At 43.6% G+C, this 22164-nt stretch overlaps 1 protein-coding gene across 1 annotated transcript in view; it reads right to left on the reverse strand.

Moving 5' to 3' along the window:
• LOC138756926 (disintegrin and metalloproteinase domain-containing protein 19-like) overlaps positions 1 to 22164 on the reverse strand; it is a 271202-nt gene that overhangs the window by 248523 nt on the left and 515 nt on the right. Inside the window, exon 2 of the mRNA XM_069923354.1 lies at positions 6821 to 6915. Coding sequence (XP_069779455.1) covers positions 6821 to 6915 — 95 coding nt within the window. The remainder of the gene's footprint in view (positions 1 to 6820; positions 6916 to 22164) is intronic.

Below are 22164 nucleotides of genomic sequence, written 5' to 3' on the forward strand. Positions count from 1 at the left end.
CTGGTACACAATCTTTTATCTGGAACCCTTGGGGGACAGTGTCTTCTGAATTTCGGATTTTTCCGGATTTCTGAACAAAAGCCAGCTGGTCCAGATTTAAGCCCACCCTAATTGTACTGCCATATCCACCCCATTCCAGTCACGCTGGCGTCTCTCTCTCCCTCACCCACCCAAGTTGCACTGCCGTCTCTCTCCCCCACCCACCCGAGTCACACTGCTGTCACTCTCTCTCCTCCCCAACCCACCCGAGTCACGCTGCCATCTCTCTCCCCCCTCACCCACCCGAGTGGTGCAGCCGTCTCTCTCCACCCCAAGGCCCACCCAAGTCGCGCTGCTGACTCTTTCCTCCCCGCCCACCCGAGTCACGCTGCCGCCTCTTTCCCCCCGCCCACCCAAGTCACGGTGCCGTTTCTCTCCCCCCTTGCCCACCCGAGTCGTGCCGTCGTCACTCGCTCCTCCTCCCACCCACCCAAGTCGTGCTGCCGTCTCTATCTCTCTCCACTGTACGAACACCAGGAAAAAAAATGCTGATTTTTGGAGCTTTCCAGATTTTAGATGTCGGGATAAAGGATTGTGTACCTGTATTTGGGACATTAAATTTATTCTTCTTTCATTCAAAAGTAATAAATCTGCCAGATTCAAAACAATCTTCTATTTTCTTAATCACCATTCTACTCCAAATCTTCAAAAATTGATTATCCATAGAAAAAGAAAGAAGTCTATTTTGATATAAAGGTATTTTTTTAGAAATCAGACCTTTTCCAACTATTTCATAATCTATTTTACTCCATAATTCAATCAAATGTTTCAAAACAGGTGTATTTCTACTTCCTATTAACAATTTTGAATTCCATTTATAAATAAAGTCCTGCATACTATTTTCTCCTATTTTATTCAATTCTATTTTCACCCAAGCTGGAGTTTTATTTACATCAAACATCACATTAATAAATTTCAATTGAGCTGCCTTATAATAATTCTTAAAATGGGGAAGTTGCAAACCTCCAATTTCAAACTTTCAAGTCAAGTTTTCCAAAGACACTCTTGCCATCTGTCCATTCCATAAAAACTTCCTAATACTTCCATGTAAATCTTTTAAAAATGTTGAGGGAATCCAACAAGGAACTGACTTAAAAAGATATTGAACAATCTGTAAGGAGTTTGTACTAATGACAGCTGATTCAAACATGTCGGAAATGCAGAACCACAAAGTGTCAGATAAGAGAGGTATAATTTTTTTGGGTAATAATTAGTGACCACAAATTCCTGTGCTTTCGCATGCCTATTGACAAGGATAAAAGCAGACAAAATGGTAAAGTGTTTAATTGGGGAAGGGCTAATTGCAATGGGAATTGGGAACAGATGTTCTCAGGAGAACCACAGTAGAAATGTGGAGGATGTTTTGGGACCACTTATGCCAGGTTCAGGATAGGTTTCTCCTACTGAGACAGGAAAATGATGGTAGGAAAAGTGAGGCAGCAAGTTAGAAGGAGGAAGCATACATTAGATTTAGGAAGCAAAAAACAGCAATTATAAAGTAGCCAGAAACGAATTTGAAAAAAGGCTTAGGAGAGCTAGAAGGGGGCATGAGATCGCTTTAGCAAGTAAGACTAAGGAAAACACAAAGGTGTTCAATGCATACATGAAGAACAGAAAGAAGACGAGAGTGAAAATTGGGCCACTTATGGATAAAGGAAGCAACATATGCCTGGAGGCAGAGGAGTTGGGGAAGATCCTTAATGAATACCTCAATTTTAACTATGCTTCTTGCCAATCAGCAATTCTCTACCCACACTAGTATGTTTCCTGTTATAATGTGGGCTAATGAGGCTGTTGTGAGGTGATGCATTTTGAAAGGACAAACCAGAAGGCTGAGTATAGAGATAATATAACCATATAACAATTACAGCATGGAAACAGGCGAATTTGACCCTTCTAGACTGCACTGATCCAAGTACCTTCCTCTAATCCCACTTAACAGCACCCTGCCCATATCCCTCCACACCCATCCATATACTTATCCAACTCTTTCTTAAATGATAAAATTGACCCTGCCTCCACCACCTTTCCCGGAAGCCCATTCCATACAGTATCCACTCTCTGAGTAAAGAAGTTCCCCCTCATGTTACTCCAAACCTTTGCCCGTCAACTCTCAACCCATGACCTCTTGTATCCATCTCTCCTACTCTCAATGGGAAAAGCCTTTCCACATCAACTCTATCTATCCCTCTCATTATCTTAAACACTTCTATCAAATCTGCTCTCAGCCTTCTACGTTCCAAGGAATAAAGACCTAATTTGCTCAATCTCTCCTTATATTCCAGATACTGAAACCCAGGCAACATTTTTGTAAATCTTCTCTGCACCCTCTCTGTCTTGTTAATATCCTTCCTATAAATTGGTGACCAGAACTGCACATCGTACTCTAAATTTGGCCTCACCAATGCCTTGTACAGTTTCATTATTACTTCCCAACTCCTATATTCTATGCACTGATTTACATAGGCAAACATTCTAAAGGCCTTCTTCATCCCCTATCCACATGCGCTCCTACCTTCAGGGAACAATGCACTGTTATTCCTAGATCTTTCTGCTCCACTGCATTCTTCAACACCCTCCCATTTACCACATATGCCCTGCTTTGATTATTCTTTCCAAAATGAACCACCTCACACTTATCAGCATTAAACTCCATCTGGCATCTTTCTGCCCACTCCTCTAAGCAGTTTAAAGCCCTCTGCAATCTTTGAAAACCCTCTTCGTCATCCACAATTCCCCCTATTTTAGTATCATCTGCATATTTACTAATCTAATTTACCACCCCATCCTCCAGATCATTAATATATATGACAAATAGCAATGGTCCCAATACTGAGCCCTGAGGTACACCGCTGTCACCGGCCTCCATCCTGACAAAAAATTATCTACTACTACTCTCTGGCACCTTCCTTCCAGCCACTGTTGAATCCATTTGACTATCTCCAAATTAATACTCAAGGACTTAGCCTTCCTAACTAACCTCCCATGCGGAACCGTATCAAAGGCCTTACTGAAGTCCATATATACAACATCCACTGCTCTACCCTCATCAACATTCCTAGTCACCCCTTCAAAAAGTTCAACAAGATTGGTCAAATCTGTGTTGAGTGTCCCTGATCAGACCCTGTCCCTCCATATACTATCTCTAAGAATGCTTTCCATCAATTTACCTACCACAGACGTCACAAACTTACAGGCTGATAATTGCTAGGCTTGCTCCTCGACCCCTTTTTAAACAAAGGAACCACATGCATAACACGCCAATCCTCCGGCACTCTACCTGTCTCTAATGACATTTGAAAAATCACTGGTTACTTAGGAGTGTGGATGAACAGAGGGACTTGGGGTCCAAATACACACATCTTTCAAGGTTGCTCTGCAGGTTGATAGGATAGTTAAGAAGGACTATGGCATGTTGGAATTCATTAATAGGGTGATTGAACTCAAGAGTCGAGAGGTCATGTTGCAACTCCACAAATCTCTGGTGAGATTGCACTTAATTTCTGGTCACTTCATTATAGAAAGGAAATAAAAACTATAGCGAGGGGGCAGAGGAGATTTACCAAGAGGTTGCCAGGATTGGAAAATAAGTCTTGTGAGGCAAGGTTAGTAGAGCTGGGAATTTTTTCTTTGGACCACAGAAGAATGAGAGACTTAATACAGGTCGACAAGATTATGAAAGGAGTAGATAGGGTGGGCAGCCAGCACCTTTTTCCCAGGGCAGGAGGAGCAAACACCAAAGGACATATGTATAAAGTGAAGGGAGGGAAGTTTAGGGAAGACTTCAGGCTTTTTTTTTTTTTAAACACACATGCCTTGCCATGGTAGAGGCTGAAACGTTAGGGGCACATGAATGGAAGAGAGTTACAGGGTAGGGAGGGTTTAGAATTTTTTTTAAGGAATATATGGGCCAGCACAACATCAAGAGCCGAAGCACTTGTACTTGCTGTAGTGTTCTATGTGCTATAATGGAAGGAGCGTATTCTGACTAGAGGCCAGTGACTTGCGGTGTTGCGCAGGGATCTGTTCTGAGACCCTTGCTTGTTTTGACTGGAGGCCAGTGACTTGCGGTGTTGTGCAGGGATCTGTTCTGAGACCCTTGCTTGTTTTGACTGGAGGCCAGTGACTTGTGGTGTTGTGCAGGGATCTGTTCTGAGACCCTTGCTTGTTTTGACTGGAGGCCAGTGACTTGCGGTGTTGTGCAGGGATCTGTTCTGAGACCCTTGCTTGTTTTGACTGGAGGCCAGTGACTTGCGGTGTTGTGCAGGGATCTGTTCCGAGACCCTTGCTTGTTTTGACTGGAAGCCAGTGACTTGCGGTGTTGTGCAGGGATCTGTTCCGAGACCCTTGCTTGTTCTGACTGGAGGCCAGTGACCTGCGGTGTTGTGTAGGGATCTGTTCCGAGACCCTTGCTTGTTCTGACTGGAGGCCAGTGACTTGCGGTGTTGTGCAGGGATCTGTTCCGAGACCCTTGCTTGTTCTGACTGGAAGCCAGTGACTTGCGGTGTGGTGCAGGGATCTGTTCCGAGACCCTTGCTTGTTCTGACTGGAGGCCAGTGACTTGCGGTGTTGTGCAGGGATCTGTTCCGAGACCCTTGCTTGTTCTGACTGGAGGCCAGTGACCTGCGGTGTTGTGTAGGGATCTGTTCCGAGACCCTTGCTTGTTCTGACTTTGAAAATTGACTTGTATGAAGAAGTGAAGGCGTGGATTAGTAATTTGCGAATGATACAAAGATTGGAATGTTGTAGATCGTACAGAAGATTGTCATAGGTTACAATGAGATATAGATGGCTTGCACTGCGGGGGGTGTGGAGAAGTGGCAGATGGAGTTCAATCCAGAAAAGTGTGAGTGAAACACTTTGGAAGATCAACATTGTAGGAAGAGTATGTGGTCAATAGCAGGATTCTTAGCAGAGTAGAGGAACAGAGGGATCTTGGGGTCCAAGCCCATGGAACCCTCATGGTTGTCATGCTGTTTATAGGGTGATTAAAAAGAAGTATGTTGTTTTGGCCTTTGTTAGTTGGGGATTGAGTTCAAGAACTCTGTGATAATGTTGCTGTTCTATAAAACTTTGGTTAGTCCACATTTGGAATATTGTGTTCAGATCTGGTTGTCTCACTATGGGAAAGATGTGGAAGCTTTAGAAAGGATGTGGAGAAAATTTACCAGGATGCTACCTGGATTTGGAGATCATGCTTTATGAGGAAATGTCGAACGACCTTGGGTGACTTTAGAGCGACAGAGAATGAGTGGTTACTTAGTAGAGGTACAGTAAAACCCCCTATTATCCAAATTCAAGCAACCAGCAGCCTCAAGCAACCGGCCATATTATGGAAAATAATTAGGTAAAAAATATAGAAGTTTAAAATTGGCTTGCCTCACTGTTCATTCCCAAATCAAACAACAAGCAGTCTCAAGCATCTACCAAACCCATCAATTCCCATAGGAGACAGATACCAGGGGTCTTACTGTATACAAGATTATGAGAAGCATAGATAAGGTGGACTGCCATCAGTTTTTTCCCCATAGTGTGTCAGATTATGTTGTGTTTATATTGTATATAGATGTTTTTGAGAGATAAATTGGGCATGTTTTTTAGTGTAGGTCACATGCAAACACTTTAAAACAGATCTTATTTAAAATATTGGAGCTCTGCTGGCACCCAAAGCCTTTGCAAAAGCTTTGGAGAGAGCCCAAGAGATGTCATTAATGGATTGTTGTTTACAAAAAGGCAACAGATAAAAGAACTCATTGGAGTTGCAGGCTGTCTGGAGAGGAACTTGCTGTTTTAAGAGGGACATGTGGTTTTTGCAAGCAGAGAGAGTAAAACAGGCTTTCTCTCTGAGAGAGGGAGAATTCAGTTCTGCAGTTTGACAGTCAGCAGCAGCCACTGGGTCTGGAAGAGGACAAGCTGGAAAGCTTGTGGAAAACCCCACTAGGAAGATGGGTTGTGACTGCTTAGTTCAGCCTGGTCAAGCCCTTGTGGTTCATGCAAGAGGAGAGGACTGGCCGCCTAATATTTCACTTGAAATAAGAGAAACAAAAAGGAACTCTGTGATGACCTGAAAGAAAGAGGTTATCATCTGGAGAACCCTGATGGGGCAAGTTTCTTCAGCAAGACACTAAAGTAGCTGGTTACAAGGAATCAGTTGTGGGTGTCCAACAAACAACAAATCTCTCTCTGAAAACTGACATGAACCTTCCTGAGTGGTAACCATTTACCTTTCAAACACCAAAGCCTGGTGAACTTCATAAATGCTAAATTACCAATACCAGAAGATATCCGTTTCAGGTGAGGAGAGGAACATTTAGAGGAGGTGGAATCAGAGGTAGGTTTTTTTTAAGACAGAGTGCGGTGGGTGCATGTATGGCATTGGCAGGGATGGTGGTTGATACTGATGCAATTAGGGACATTTAAATAAACCCTTCAGCAGGAATGTGGATGCAAGAAAAATGGAGGGTTATTGACTGAGAGAAGGATTAGTTTGATTAGCTTACATTGGTTGGCACAACATTGTGGGCTAAAAGACATGCACAGTACTGAAATGTTCTATTTTCTATCTGGACTGGCAGTTGAATTGGCAAGGTACCAGGTAGCTCCAGACTGTACTGCTAAGTTCAATAGTATCGATGAGACTTGATAATCAACAATGCCGATGTGATCTGAAGGGCCATTTCTGTTTGTATTAATCTCTGCCTTAAATATAAGAGAGAGATTATGGTACATCTGTCCAAGACACTCATCAACATTTAAAACTAAGGACAATGGAATTCTTTACCTGTTGTATGTGATCCATGTTCCTCATCTGTCCTTCTGATACAATAAATGGGCTGATGACTCTGTACTGAAAAAGCTTTTCTTTAAGGATGTTGCCTGGTAAGAAAAACATGATGTCATTACTTCAATTTGTTGTTAATTATAGTAATAAGTGACTAAGATTATACTTCAGAGGGAAATTAAAAAGGGTAAAAAGGGGACATAACTCTGGCAAATAAGGGAAAGGAGAATGAAAAGAGATTTTCCAAGTTTTATTATTATTATTATGGTTCGTCCTTTGGTTCGAAGAAGTAACGTTGTGCAGTTCATCTATGGACACAAAGGTAACTTTGCAGTCCCAGTCTGGAAGCGCAAAGTCTAGCACAATGGGGGCAGTGGAAGTCCATTTTGTAATAAACGTGGCTGCTGCTTTGTGACGCCATTCATGGTTTTCCATCAGTTTTTGGCTGTGCCTGTCCTCTAAACTGGTGTAGACTTTGTGAAAAATGGCTGGAGATTATTAAACTAGCACCATTCTGTGAAGAGCGATGGAATGCAAAATATGTAAATTAGAGCTTGAAAATAGTTAGCCACCAGTTAGTGGGCCCCTTTCTTATCAGAAGCCTCAAGGATAATGGAATCTGGTTTAAACTGGCAAGATGACCTAGGGTATCCAATAGTAACCATTGCGCTTGCTTAATGAAGGCATGAATGTTAACTTAGACGCCCCCAGTGATGAGACTGCCTGATTAACATAACATGCAATGTATAATGAGGGAGGGACTGTGCAGTATCTGCAGGGATGGGAGTAGAAAGTGGAAGACTGTAAAGTATTGAAGTCCCAATTGGAAGGAACCATAAGGAGGTGTGGTGACGTTGAGTGTGGGACTGTACAAAAGAGTGATGATCTTGGACCTCCGGTATGTCTTGGGACTAAGAGACACCCGGCTCTGCAGACCCAAAATAAAGCTGAACCTGTTCTCCAAGACTTTGTCTCCAGAGTAGTGATTGTGAACACTTTATATTTCACAGCTTCATAGAACAGGACTCGCCAATGGGATCTGTCAGCAGCTGCAGCTTCTAGATCTCTTGGCTGGATGCCACAGTAGCGTAGGGTTTCCTTCAGTGCACCTTTATAGTGCTTGCGTGGACAACTTTGAGGTCTTCAGTTCACCATAGAGCAGCTGGTGAGGCATACGATGGTCATCCATTCTGATGATGTGTCCCACCCACCACATCTGGGCTCTGATGATCAGGGACTCAATGCTGGAGGACTTCAAGCAAACCAAGATGTCCAGGTTAAAGACACGGTCTTGCCAATGGATGCCAAGGCTGGAACAGTTGGTGCACATGTGGAATTTCTCCATTTGTTTGATGTGCCATCCATATAAGAGAGAAGGGATGATCACAACTCTATATACTTTCAGCTTTGTGGAGATGCAGACATTGTGTTGATTGAGCACTCTGGTGAGCAGCCTCCCCAGAGCCTAGTTGGCCTTGCTGATCCTGGAATCAATTTCTTTTCCCAAAGACTAATTACTCAAGATGATGCTCCCCAAGTTTTTGAAGCTGTTTACATTTGTCAGCTGGGTGTTGTCAACAGTAATTTTTGGTTCTATGGTGTTGGTGTTCAGCATGGACTGATGGGACTACTTCAGTCTTATACTGGTTGATGGTTAGGCCAAAGAGCAAAGCATCTGAGAATTTTTTCAGCATTAATTATCTCCAAGAATATTAAAGAAAAAAAAGAGTAGTGTCCACCTTAAAGATCAACAAGATTGTGTATGAATAGAGCTATAGGAAATTGGTGAGGACCTGAAAGAGTATTACTTGGCAGTATTTATTTTGAAGAGGGATGGATGTTTGGAATCTCAGGTAAGCTAGTAGTGATGTCTTGAAGGGAATCACATTTCAGAAGTGGACGAAAAAGATCAATGAGGGCAAAAGGATAGACATTGTTTGCATGAACTTCAGCAAGGCACTTGACAAGATCCAGCATGATAGGCTTGTCTAGAAGATCAGACCATATGGAATACAAGTTGAGCTAGCAAGTTGCATACAGAATTGTTTTGGAGGCTGGAAAGAGACAGAAGGTGGTAGAGAAGGGTGGTTTTTCAGGATGGAAGTCTGTGACTATTGGTGTGTGGTGTAGTGGGGTCGCTATGGTTATAGTTCAGGTTATAGCTCGAGATAGAAAGAAGACTCGCACACCAATGTAATCGACACTAACTTTATGGGGCTGTAACTCTGCCTTTTATAGGCAGCCTGTCGTGTCACCACCAGGGTGTGGCTTGAGTGAGGCCGGTTGATGACTGGTTGTCCCCAAATCGAACCTCCTATGATCCGCTGGCTGTGATTGGCTGATTCGACTGCTATTCCTGCCGCCTATGGGAGCAGCTTCTCATCCCGTGTGCTGTCTGCCCAATCGTTGTGCTCGACAACTACTTGCTGTGTCAGCCTGTGGAGTGGGCCACGGGCCGCAGTTCGGGAACTGGCCATCGTGACACTGTCTTTTGGCAACCAACCCCTGTGCCATGGGGTCAAGTAAGTAACTGGCTGGTTAATGTACAAGTGGGCTGGTTTCAGCTGGTTGAACATGAATTTCTCTATAGATCCATGTTCTAATATTTTTCAATTTCAAAACATGTCATCTTCACAGAAACATAAGCGTCAATATTCTGAATTACCATCTTATTAATTTAATAAATCAAACTTCATAGTTACAGCTATAAGTAGCTTTAATTTGTTGATATAATGAATAAACATTTCGCATAACCGCATAGAGATTTTCATAATGAGTAACAAAGCAAACTGTATAATGATATTCTACTAAACAGATATAAAAATAAAATAAGATGATGAAGATGAAATAAGATGAATTCAAAGAAAAGTATCTCTGTTATGAATCTTCAAAGAATGAAATAACTATAGTAGCACTACAAACAACAATTTTCTGTAATGGGATAGGCACAAAATTTTAAAAACACAAGGTTTTAACCTATACACTCCAGCCCCTAATTATTATAATAGTCATTAATGACTAACATATAATTACTCTTACAGATTCAAAAGTAAATATGGTAAGTATAAGATTAAAAATCAAAACTTTCTGCTTCCAATAAAAGACAGATTTTAGTAATAGGTCAATTTAAGTAACCAGTCTTGGTTTTAATCCACACTTGCCAAACAAAATCTTTCTTGTCCAAAACTGTTTCCATGATTTTCCCTAGCAACCAAAAGTTTCTTGGTGCAGAATCATCCATGATTATTACAATGTCTCCACATACAAAATTGCATTTAGCTTTAGACCATTTTTGTCTTTCTTGTAATAAAAAATATTCTTTAACCCATCTTTTCCAAAATAAATCTGCATAAACTGCACTTGTCTCCATCTGTGTCTTACATAAATATCTTCTTTGTGAAATTGACCCGGAGGCATTAAAGGTTTAGATTTAAGAAGTAAGAGATGATTTGGTGTTAGTGCCTCAATGTCTTATGAATCGACAGAAATTTTGGTTATTGGACAACTATTTAAAATAGCTTCAATTTCACACAATACTGTCTGAAGATAGTCATCATTTAGTATTTGACCATTTAAAATGGAATTAAGAATTTTCTTGATTGATCTAATTATTCTTTCCCACACACCTCCACAATGTGATCCTGTGGGTGGATTAAATATCCAACTATGGCCATATAACAATCATAGCATGGAAACATTCCACATTGGCCCTTCTAGTCCACACTGAACCAAATACTCCTCTCTAGTCCCACCAACCTGCACCTTGCCCATAACCCTCCATTTCCCCTCCCATCCATATAACTATCCAATATTTCCTTAAATGACAAAATGGATCCTGCCTCCACTACTTCTCCCGGAACCTAAACATAACATAAAATAACAATTTACAGCACGGAAATAGGCCATTAGGCCCTTCTAGTCCACACCGAACCAAACACCCCTCTCTAGTCCCACCTCCCTGCACAATGCCCATAACCCTCCATCTTCTTCTCATCCATATACCTGTCCAACCTTTTCTTAAATAATACAATTGACTCCGCCGCCACTATTTCTCCCGGAAGCTCATTCCACACGTCTACTACTCTCTGAGTAAAGAACTTCCCCCTCATGTTACCTCTAAACCTCTGCCCCTTAATTCTTAACTCATGTCCTCTTGTTTTAATCTTTCCTCCTCTTAACGGAAATAGTCTATCCACATCCACTCTGTCTATCCCTTTCATAATCTTAAATACTTCTATCAAATCCCCTCTCAACCTTCTACGCTCCAAAGAATAAAGATCTAATCTGTCCAATCTCTCCCTATACTCTAGATGCTTAAACCCAGGTAACATTCTGGTAAACCTTCTCTGCACTCTCTCCACCTTATTCCATACTGCCACCACTCTTTGTGTGAAGAAGTTCCCCCTCATGTTTCTTCTCAACTTTTGCCCCTTAACTCTTAACTAATTTCCTTTTGATGTTGATTCTAATTTTGAATTGCTTTTCATAACTCCAATTGAGCTCCTGTAACGTTAGATCAATTTTCAGAACAATTCTTTTACTTGACCACGTCTGGTGATAAAACGTCGAAGAACCTTGATAAAAGAGTCTGTATCAACGATGACACTACTTCAATATGAATTGGTTTTGTAGTCAAATAACATTTCTTCCTTGTTTTACTTGTAAAGGACCAAAATAATCAACTCTCATGAATGAAAATAGGGGTTCAGGTGAAACTCTGTCTTGTGCCAATCCACCATTTGTTATTGTCCATATTTAGCAATCACACATTGACAACTAACACATTTGATATAATTCTTTTGATCAATATTGAAGCACTGAGTAACTAAGTATCCAATATTTCTGATGTAATTCTGACAACACATGATTACAACCACCATGACCTGTTTTCTCATCTATATGTCGAACAATCAAATCAAAATATAAAATTCCTTAACTAATATAATTGGACGTTTCACTTCCTCTCACATTATTGCTTTTTTTCAATCTTCCTCCTACTCTCAATACATCATTTCTTGCAAACATGACTTGCTTTTGTAATATTCAAATTCTTCTTCCATTTTGATATCTCGTTATCAAAAGCCTTTCTCTAACAAAAACAAATTATCTCCAATTAAGTAACAGCTTTTTCGAGACTTCAGATTCTTTCTTGATACAATATAAAAATATAGTTTTTAAATCGAAGAATCCATGCAACTGTCTTTTTCCAAACAAAACATAACATAACAATTACAGCATGGAAACAGGCCATTAGGCCCTTCTAGTCCACACCGAACCAAACACCCCTCTCTAGTCCCACCTCCCAGCACAATGCCCATAACCCTCCATCTTCTTCTCATCCATATACCTGTCCAACCTTTTCTTAAATAATACAATTGACTCCGCCGCCACTATTTCTCCTGGAAGCTCATTCCACACGGCTACCACTCTCTGAGTAAAGAAGTTCCCCCTCATGTTACCTCTAAACCTCTGCCTCTTAATTCTTAACTCATGTCCTCTTGTTTTAATCTTTCCTCCTCTTAACGGAAATAGTCTATCCACATCCACTCTGTCTATCCCTTTCATAATCTTAAATACTTCTATCAAATTCCCTCTCAACCTTTTACGCTCCAAAGAATAAAGACCTAATCTGTCCAATCTCTCCCTATACTCTAGATGCTTAAACCCAGGTAACATTCTGGTAAACCTTCTCTGCACTCTCTCCACTCTGTTTATATCCTTCCTATAATTAGGCGACCAGAACTGCACACAGAACTCCAAATTAGGCCGCACCAACGTGTTATATAATCTCAACATCACCTCCCAACTCCTATATTCCATGCAATGATTGATAAAGGCCAGCATACTAAAAGCCTTCTTCACCACCCTATTCACGTGAGTTTCTACCTTCAGGGAACGATGTATCGTTACTCCTAAATCTTTCTGCTCTTCTGTATTCATCAATGCTCTCCCATTTACCACATATGTCCTGTTCTGATTCTTCTTACCAAAATGAAGCACCTCACACTTATCAGCATTAAATTCCATCTGCCATTTTTCAGCCCACTTTTCTAAGCAGCCCAAATCCCTCTGCAATCCTTGAAAACCTTCTTCATTATCCACTATTCCACCTATCTTAGTATCGTCTGCATATTTACTAATCCAATTCACCACCCCATCATCTAGATCATTAATGTATATAACGAACAACAATGGGCCCAATACAGATCCTTGAGGCACACCACTGGTCACCGGCCTCCAACCTGACAGACAATTATCCACTACCACTCTCTGGCCTCTCCCTTTCAGCCAATGTTCAATCCATTTGACTATCTCAAAATTTATACCTAAAGACTGCACCTTCCTAACTAACCTTCCATGTGGTACCTTATCGAAGGCCTTACTGAAGTCCATATAGACAACATCCACTGCGGTACCCTCATCCACATTCCTAGTCACCTCTTCAAAAAATTCAATCAGATTGGTCAAACATGACCTTCCTCCCACAAATCCATGTTGAGTGCTCCTGATCAGACCCTGTCTATCCAGATGTTTATAAGTACTATCTCTAAGAATTTTCTCCATTAATTTACCTACCACAGACGTCAAACTTACAGGCCGATAGTTGCCAGGCTTCTTCCTTGAACCCTTTTTAAATAACGGTACCACATGCGCAATGCGCCAATCCTCCGGCACTATCCCCATATCTAATGACATTTGGAAAATTACCGCCAGAGCCTCTGCTATTTCCTCCTTCACTTCTCTCAATGTCCTGGGGAAGATCCCGTCTGGTCCCGGAGACTTATCCACCTTTATATTCTTCAAAAGCCCTAAAACTACATCTTTTGTAATCTCTATATTCCCCATATTTACCCAATTTGCTTTTTTTATCTCACATCTCCCAATATCCTTCTCCTTAGTGAATACCGAAGAAAAGAAACTGTTTAATATCTCCCCCATTTCTCTAGGCTCCACACACAGTTTTCCGCTCTGATTTTCTAAGGGACCAATTTTGTCTCTAGCTTTCCTTTTACCATTAACATATTTGTAGAACTCTTTTGGATTAGTTTTCACCCTGCTTGCCATAGTTTTCTCGTACCTTCTTTTAGCTTTCCTAATTCCTCTCTTAAGATTCCTCTTACATTCAATGTATCTTTCAAACATTTCCTTAACTCCATGCTTCTTATATCTAATGTACGCCTCCCTTTTTCTTCGAACCAAGTTTCCAATATTCCTTGAAAACCACAGCTCTCTCAAACCTTTTGCCTCTCCTTTTAACCTAACAGGAACATAAAGCTTTTGCACTCTCAAAATCTGATCTTTAAAAGACTTCCATCTCTCTACTACATCCTGCCCATAAAACAAATTGTCCCAATGCACACCCTGCAAGTCCTTTTGCATCTCCTCAAATCTAGCTTTTCCCCAATCAAAAACCTCAACCCTTGGCCCTGACTTCTCTCTTTCCATAATGACATTGAAGCTGATGGCATTATGATCACTGGACCTGAAATGCTCGCCAACACTAACCTCCGTCACTTGATCCATCCCATTTGCCAACAGTAGATCTAACACTGCTCCTTCTCTGGTTGGCACCTCTACATATTGTTGTAAAAAACTATCTTGCACACATTTCACAAACTCTAACCCATCCAGTCCTTTCACAGAATGTGTTTCCCAATCTATATGTGGAAAATTAAAATCTCCCATAATTACAACCCTGTGCTTATCACAAATATCTACTATCTCCCTACCGATTTGCTCCTCTAGGTCTTGGTCTATAATTCACCCCTACAAGTGTAACCTCTCCTTTCCTACTCCTCAGTTCCACCCAAATAGCCTCCGTGGATGTGCCCTCTAATCTATCCTTCCTAGGCACCGCTGTAATATTTTCCCTGACAAGCAATGCAACCCCACCTCCTCTTGCCCCACCGACTCTATCACACCTAAAACAACGAAACCCAGGGATATTCAGCTGCCAATCACATCCCTCCTGCAACCATGTCTCACTAATCGCTACCACATCATACTTCCAAGTATCAATCCACACCTTCAGCTCATCCACCTTTTTTACAATACTCCTGGCATTAAAATATATGAATTTCAGAGATTTCCCAATTTTTAATCCCTGTTTTCCCTCATCTTTAATAACAACATTATTTACTTTTCCTGCCAATTGCCCTTCATCTTCTTCCAGAGCATTTCCCTTCTCTATCACCTGCCCATCCATATTCAAATACTTACTACAAACTTTCTTTGTTTGCATTCTAACCTTCTCCTTACTGCTCTGTACTATTTTGTTCCCTCCCCCCAACCATTCTAGTTTAAAGGATCCTGAGTAGCCCTAGCAAATACCTCTGCCAGGATTCTGGTCCCCCTGGGATTTAGTGTAACCCGTCCTTACTGTACAGGTCACATCTCCCCCAAAAAAGGTCCCAGTTATCCAGAAACTTAAAACCCTGCCCCTTACTCCACCCCTTCAGCCACGTGTTAATCCTCCACCTCATTCTATTTCTATTCACACTGTCACGTGGCACAGGGAGTAATCCAGAGATTACCCCCTTTGCGGTCCTTCTTTTTAACTCCCTACCTAACTGCCTGTACTCACTTTTTAGGACCTCTTCTCTATTTCTCCCTATGTCATTGGTACATGTACCACCACCTCTGGCTCCTGTCCCTCCCACTTTAGGATATCCGGGACACGAGCAGCAACATCCCGGACCCTGGCACCAGGGAGGCAAACCACCATCCGGTTCTCCTTGCTGCGTCCGCAGAATCCCCTATCCGTCCTCTTAACTATGGAGTCTCCTACCACAATTGCCCTCCTCTTCCTTTCCCTCCCTTTCTGAGCTACAGGGGCCGACCTCGTGCCAGAGGCACAGCCACTGTCGCTCCCCCCAACCTTGATGTCCCCCTCAACAGTGCTCAAAGAGGCGTACTTATTGCTGAGGGTTACATTCACAGGGCTCCTCTCTGGCACCTTACGTTTTTTTGTCCCTCTCCTAACAGCCCTGGCGTGACCACCTGGCTGTAACTCCTGTCTCTGACTCCCTCTGTTTCCCTAACCAGCCTGAGGTCATCGAGCTGCAGCTCTAGTTCCCTAACACGGTCCCTGAGAATCTGCAGCTCGACACACCTAGTGCAGATATGGACATCCGGGAGTCTGGAAGACTCCAGGACCTCCCACATCCGGCACTCCCGACAACACACAGCCTTAACACTCATCCCTTACCCCAATGAAGTAGTAATAAAGACTATCTTAGCTTTCTCTCCGCCTGGTTTCGCCGAAGCCTGATGAGCCAAAGCCTGGAAGTCTCACTCCTTCACTGGGCCACTCACTCGCTGGGCCACTCGCTGTCCCTCTTATTTATTGGCCTTTTACCAATTAACCCCTACACACTCTCCTGTACGCTCGCTCGACCAATGGCCGAATAATAGCAAATTAATTGAATAATCGGATCATTGTCATTAGATATCTGAATAGTATTCACGTTAGTGTTTTGGATTTCTGGATCCTCCATTGAAAATTCTTTTAACTCTTCTGGATTTTGAGGCCATTCTTCTTGAGATTGCAAAAGAAATTGAGGACTGAACACCCAAGTGTTGGCTCTTTTCAGAAATGATTGAACTTTTGATCCTCATGAAGCCATGTCAGATGGATTATCCACTGTTTTGATTAGCGTACAAAACCTTTTCGATCTCAGTAATTCTGTTGGTCACCAAGGTACGAAACATCATTGCCTTTTATTAATGTAATTAAGTACTGATGTACTATCCGACCAAAATACACAATCTGCTAAATCCATCTGTAATTCTCTTCTTAACATACTGTTACAAGCCCAGTGGACCCCAAACCCCAGCAGCAATAGATATTCACCAAGACAAATGGTTACTTAAACAAAAGTTGTTTTTAATTATCTTTGAACATGAAAACAGAATGAAACTTTAAGTGCATGTGTATGTAATGTGTGTGTAAATTTAAGAAAAGTTATTTGGTTCACAGTTCAATCTCACTTCTCGTTCTTCCAAGTTCATTGGTTGTAGGCAAGTCTTAGAGTGTGCACAGATTTAATATGGATAAAGTTCACCAGGCTTTGGTACTCGAAAGGTAAATTTTACCGCTCAGGAAGGTTCATGTAGGTTTGTAGAGAGAGATGTGTTGTTCCAGGATTTCCACAATTGAGGTACCACAATGAGTCACCTCAATGTATCGTGGATGAAACTTTCCCCATCAGGGTTTTCCAGATGATAACCTCTTTCTTTCAGGCTACCACAGAGTTCCTTTCTGTTCCACTTATTCCAAGAGAAACATCAGACAGATAGCACTTCCAGCCATCCACCACTCTGGAGCTTCTGTTTCAGTTCCAACATGCTTCTCCTGGCTTGTTACAACTTGCTGTGTCACACACAAAGACTCCCTTCTGTCTCTATCTCGATCTGAGATTCAAACTGCCAGCAGCATGTCCTTCTCTCTCTCAATTGCAAAACCCCCTGACCTTCTCCAGCAAACAATAGGAATTAGTCTTCTGGTCCATCTGTTGTTTTAGGGAAACAATAACCTCTCAATGACCTCTGAGAGAGCACTTTGCAGAGAGGTCAAAAGCCTTGCAAAAAGGTCCAAAACAGACAAACTGGCTCTGGTTGTTCTTCCAACATTTCATGACATCATTTCAATTATCACCTACTTGTGAAATGTGCATAGCATTCTCCATAGTTTCTGTAAATTCACTGAATATTAATTCTTCAGTATTTCAAATAAGATCTCTTTTAAAGTGTGTGTATGTAACCTACTCTAATTTTACCAATTTATCTCCCAAAAACATTCCCAAATATTCCATCACAATAGTAGTGGCAGTCAATTCCATACGAGGTATGGTGACTGACTTTACTGGAGCCAGTCTGGCTTTTCCCATTACAAATCCACAATGTTCTCGCTCTTGTTTATTTCACAGTACTAAATAACTGACAGGGCCAAAACCACCTTCACTTGTGTCAGCAAAATGCTGTAACTGAGCAAATGTGGCAATTCTAAAGTCTGTTGGTTTAAAACATCTGTTGACTTCAAAACTTTCTAACATTTCAAGACTCTCAATCCAATTCATCCAATCTTGTGCAATGGAATCTGATATTGACCCATCCAAATTTTCTTCTGCACAATTCTTGCAGAATTTTCTTGGCTATTAATACTACTGTTGCCAATATTCCCAAAGGATCGATATTGAGCTTACGATCGAAAGAATACTTCTTCTTGTCAAAGGAAACTCTTTCAAAACAATTTTGCTAATCCATTTTGTCAAGAAAAAACCTCCTTTATTACAGATCTCTTTTAGCTCGTAATAAATAAATATCTATTGCTTCTTTTTCTGAAACCATTGAAGTAAGGCCATCATCAACATAGAAATTAATTCTGATGATGCATTTAAGAGAAGATTGGATGAGTGCATGGATGTGAGGGAATTGGAGTGTTATGGACCGGGAACAGGTCGGTGGGACTAGTGGAGTTCACTTAAATCAGTGAAGACTAGAGGGGCCGAGATGGCCTGTTTCTTTACTGTGATTGTTATTTCAATCTTATATATATTATCTTCAGCACATCTCCTAAGAGCATAATTTGGACAACTTGGTAACGAAGTTGCTCTAGATAGATGAACTGTTATTCTGTGTTCAATCATATCTTCACTTTAATCACCATTAGCCCACCATAACAATCATAGAAAATCAGGATCTTCTGATGCTACTTTCACTTGATGAAACATCACGTCAATATCTGCAGCAATTACAATAGGGCTCTTTACAAAATCTTATCAGAACACCTATTAAAGTACTGGTTAAGTCTGGACCTTGTAAAACATGAGAATTTAATGAAACTTGAAATGATGCTCCACAATCAAATGCTACATGTAGTTTCTCCTTATGTGATGTAGAACTCCATGAGGTAAATACCATTTTCTACCATCTTTATGTTCCAAGATATCTTCTGATACCTTTTTGACATAACCGTTGGTTATCATGTCCAACATGACATTGGTATATTCCAAATGAAAGGAAGAATTTCTCTTGAATTTTCTCTTCACATTTGGGATACACTATTCTGTAATTATTTTATTGTCTAGCCTACAAATTTCTCTTTTCTTTAAAGGTAATGCTGTACTGTAATGACCATCAACGAGTTTCTCAGAATTTGAAACTAAATCCAGAAACTGCTTATCCTCTTTAGACGGTTTTTTGTGATATTCAGGGAAATCAATTTTAAACTGTTGTTAAGCTTTAAGTAGTTTTAATTTGTTGAGAAAATGGATGAACATTTTGCATATCTTCACAGAGATTTTCATAATGATGAGTAAACAAAGCATAAGTATGATAACCATATAACCATTTACGTCACGGAAACAGGCCATGTCGGCCCTTCAAGTCCGCTCCAGTTCACTAGAACAACTCCACTAGCTCAACCTTCCCACTCTCTGCCCATAACCCTCCAACCCCCTCACCTCCATGTACACATCCAACCTTCTCTTAAATGACAGAAGGGACCCTGCCGCAACTATCTCTTTTGGAAGATCATTCCATTCTGCCACCACTCGCTGAGTGAAAAAGCATCCTTTAGCATTTCTCCTAAACTTTTGCCCCCTTACCCTTAACTCATTTCCTCTTGTTCCAACCTCCCCTGCCCTCAGGGGAAAGAGATATAACGATATTCATATTTAAACAGATATAAGAAGAAATAAAGGAATTAAAACAATAAGTCTAATTAAGATGAATGAAGACAAATTGAAAGTATCTTGAGCTCACACCTCCATCATGATTCTTCGAAGAAAGATGCAAACTCTCGCTCTGCTTGGATATTATGACATGATGTCATAATCACTATGGTAACACTAAAACCAATAATTTCTTAAAGGGATAGGCACAAAATTAACTACTAATCAAAAACACAAGGTTTTAACCTTTACAATGGATGTGCAGGCATTTTGTTCCCTGAGAATGACGACACAGGGATGTTATTGGTATACTTGGCTTCATTGCTCAGGGAATTTAATACAGGAGATAGGATGGAAAAAATATTAGAAAGGCCTAATTTGGAATTCTGTGAGCAGTTCCAATCAGCCTGCTATTCAGACAGGAGTGGATGGGGGAAGGGGGTTAGGGGTGGGGAGGTGGAGTAGCCTCTAACAAGAGTGGATGGGGGGATGGGGAGGTGAGGGTATCCGCTGACAGAAGTGGGTGGAGGAAGGGAGGTGGGGGGGGGGAAAGAGATACTGATGGATGGGAGGTGGGAGATTAGGGAGGTGGAGGGGAGTTTGTGGCAGCCTTTGGCAGGAGTGAATGGGGGGAGTGGGATGGTGGAAGGAGGGTGGGGAGGTGAGGGTAGCTGCTGACAGGAGAGGATGAGGGTGGGGAAGTGAAGGGGGAGAGCTGCTGACGGGAGTGGATGGGAGGTGGATAGTTGAGGTGGCGAGGAGGAAGGGAGGTGGTATAATGGATTCTAACCATTTTTTTTTAACTTTTGCAGCCTTTGCTTCTGCAAGGCTGAGAACCTGCTTTTTTTTAGAACCAGCAGACATCAGCTAAATTCCACCAATGCTGTTATCTGAAGAAAGGACATCTGTGTTCCAAGAACATTTAATCTTCCTGCTTGTTTTGGTCACAGACAGTCAGAGCTTAGCCTTGATGCAAAATAAACCATTGTATTCAAAGTGATAAGCTGAAAATTATGTTATTCGTTAATTAACCTAGTATGCCAGCTTGCTTGCTTATCTTTCTTGCTGCGCTGGGAATAGGGGCTTGGGTAAGCAGTTTTTGGGTAATATAAGCCATGGTCCCGCTGCTGAAGTGAGAGACTCTCCAAAAGGTGGCAACATCTCTCAGCAAGAAGAAGAACTTTTAGAGTCCAGCCAAAGTCTCGGTCAGGGGAGGTGAAGCTGCTTCCGGCGCTGTGACAACCTACTACAAGTGTGCAGTCGTTGCCTCGCTTCGGCAGTTGGGACCAGTCCAGGCATTGATAAGTATAATTGGGAAGGGCTTGCATATTGTAGTGTGAAATCAGCTTTAGATTTAGTAATAAAGATTTGTATAAACTGAACTGCTCTCGGTGTGTGTGTCTATTTTCTTTCGGTAGCTCAAACACTGTGACCAATCTAAAATGAACAAAATGAGAGGTACAAGTTTACCCAGGACAGGTGATGGGGGGGGTGAAAGACAGGTTGAGGGGGTGGGGTGAGGAGCTGGAGGGAGTGGGGAAGGTTGAGGGGTGGGGGGAGGGTGGGGGGAGGGGTGGGGGGAGGGGTGGGGGGAGGGTGGGGGGGTGGGGGGAGGGGTGGGGGAGAGGGGGGGAGGGGTGGGGGGAGGGTGGGGGGGAGGGGATGGGGAGGGGGTGGGGGGGAGGGAGTGGGGAGGGGGAGAGGGTGGGGAAGGGGGAGGGGGGTGGGGGAGGGGGAGGGGTGGGGGTGGAGGAGGAGGGGGGGAGAGGGGTGGGGAGGGGGGTGGGGAGGGGGAGGGGAGGGGGAGGGGGTGTGTGAGAGGGGGAGGGGTGGGGGAGGGGAGGGGGTGGGGGGGGAGAGGGTGGGGGGGTGGGGGAGGGGGGTGGGGGAGGGGGGTGGGGGAGGGGAAGGGGGGTGGGGGAGGGGGTGGGGGGAGGGGTGGGGGAGGGGGTGGGGGGTGGGGGAGGGGGTGGGGAGGGGGGTGGGGGAGGGGGGGTGGGGGAGGGGAGGGGGAGGGGTGGGGGAGGGGGGTGGGGGAGGGGAGGGGGAGGGGGAGGGGTGGGGGGGAGAGGGGGTGGGGGGGGAGAGGGTGGGGGGGTGGGGGGATGGGGGGGGAGGGGTGGGGGAAGGGGGGGTGAGGGGGAGGGGGGTGGGGGAGGGGGTGGGGGGTGGGGGGGTGGGGGGAGGGGTGGGGGGAGGGTGGGGGTGGGGGAGGGTGAGGGGAAGGGGGGGTGGGGGAGGGGGAGGGGGGTGGGGGAGGGGGTGGGGGAGGGGGAGGGGGGTGGGGGGAGGGGGAGGGGGTGGGGGGGAGGGGGGTGGGGGTGGGGGGGGGGGGTGGGGGTGGGGGGGGGTGGGGGTGGGGGAGAGGGGGAGGGGTGGGGGAGGGAGTGGGTGAGGGGAAGGGGGGGTGGGGGAGGGGGAGGGGTGTGGGGGAGGGGTGGGGGAGGGGGAGGGGTGTGGGGGAGGGGTGGGGGAGGGGGAGGGGGTGAGGGGGGGAGGGGTGGGGGTGGGGGGGAGGGGGAGGGGGGGAGGGGGGGGGGTGGGGGTGGGGGTGGGGAAGGGGGAGGGGGGTGGGGGAGGGGGTGGGGGTGGGGAAGGGGGAGGGGGGGTGGGGGAGGGGGTGGGGTTGGGGAAGGGGGTGGGGAGGGGAGTGGAGGGGGGGGAGGGGGG

This window comes from Narcine bancroftii, chromosome 3 (assembly GCF_036971445.1).
Source record: "Narcine bancroftii isolate sNarBan1 chromosome 3, sNarBan1.hap1, whole genome shotgun sequence".
In the NCBI taxonomy this organism is placed as follows: domain Eukaryota; kingdom Metazoa; phylum Chordata; class Chondrichthyes; order Torpediniformes; family Narcinidae; genus Narcine; species Narcine bancroftii.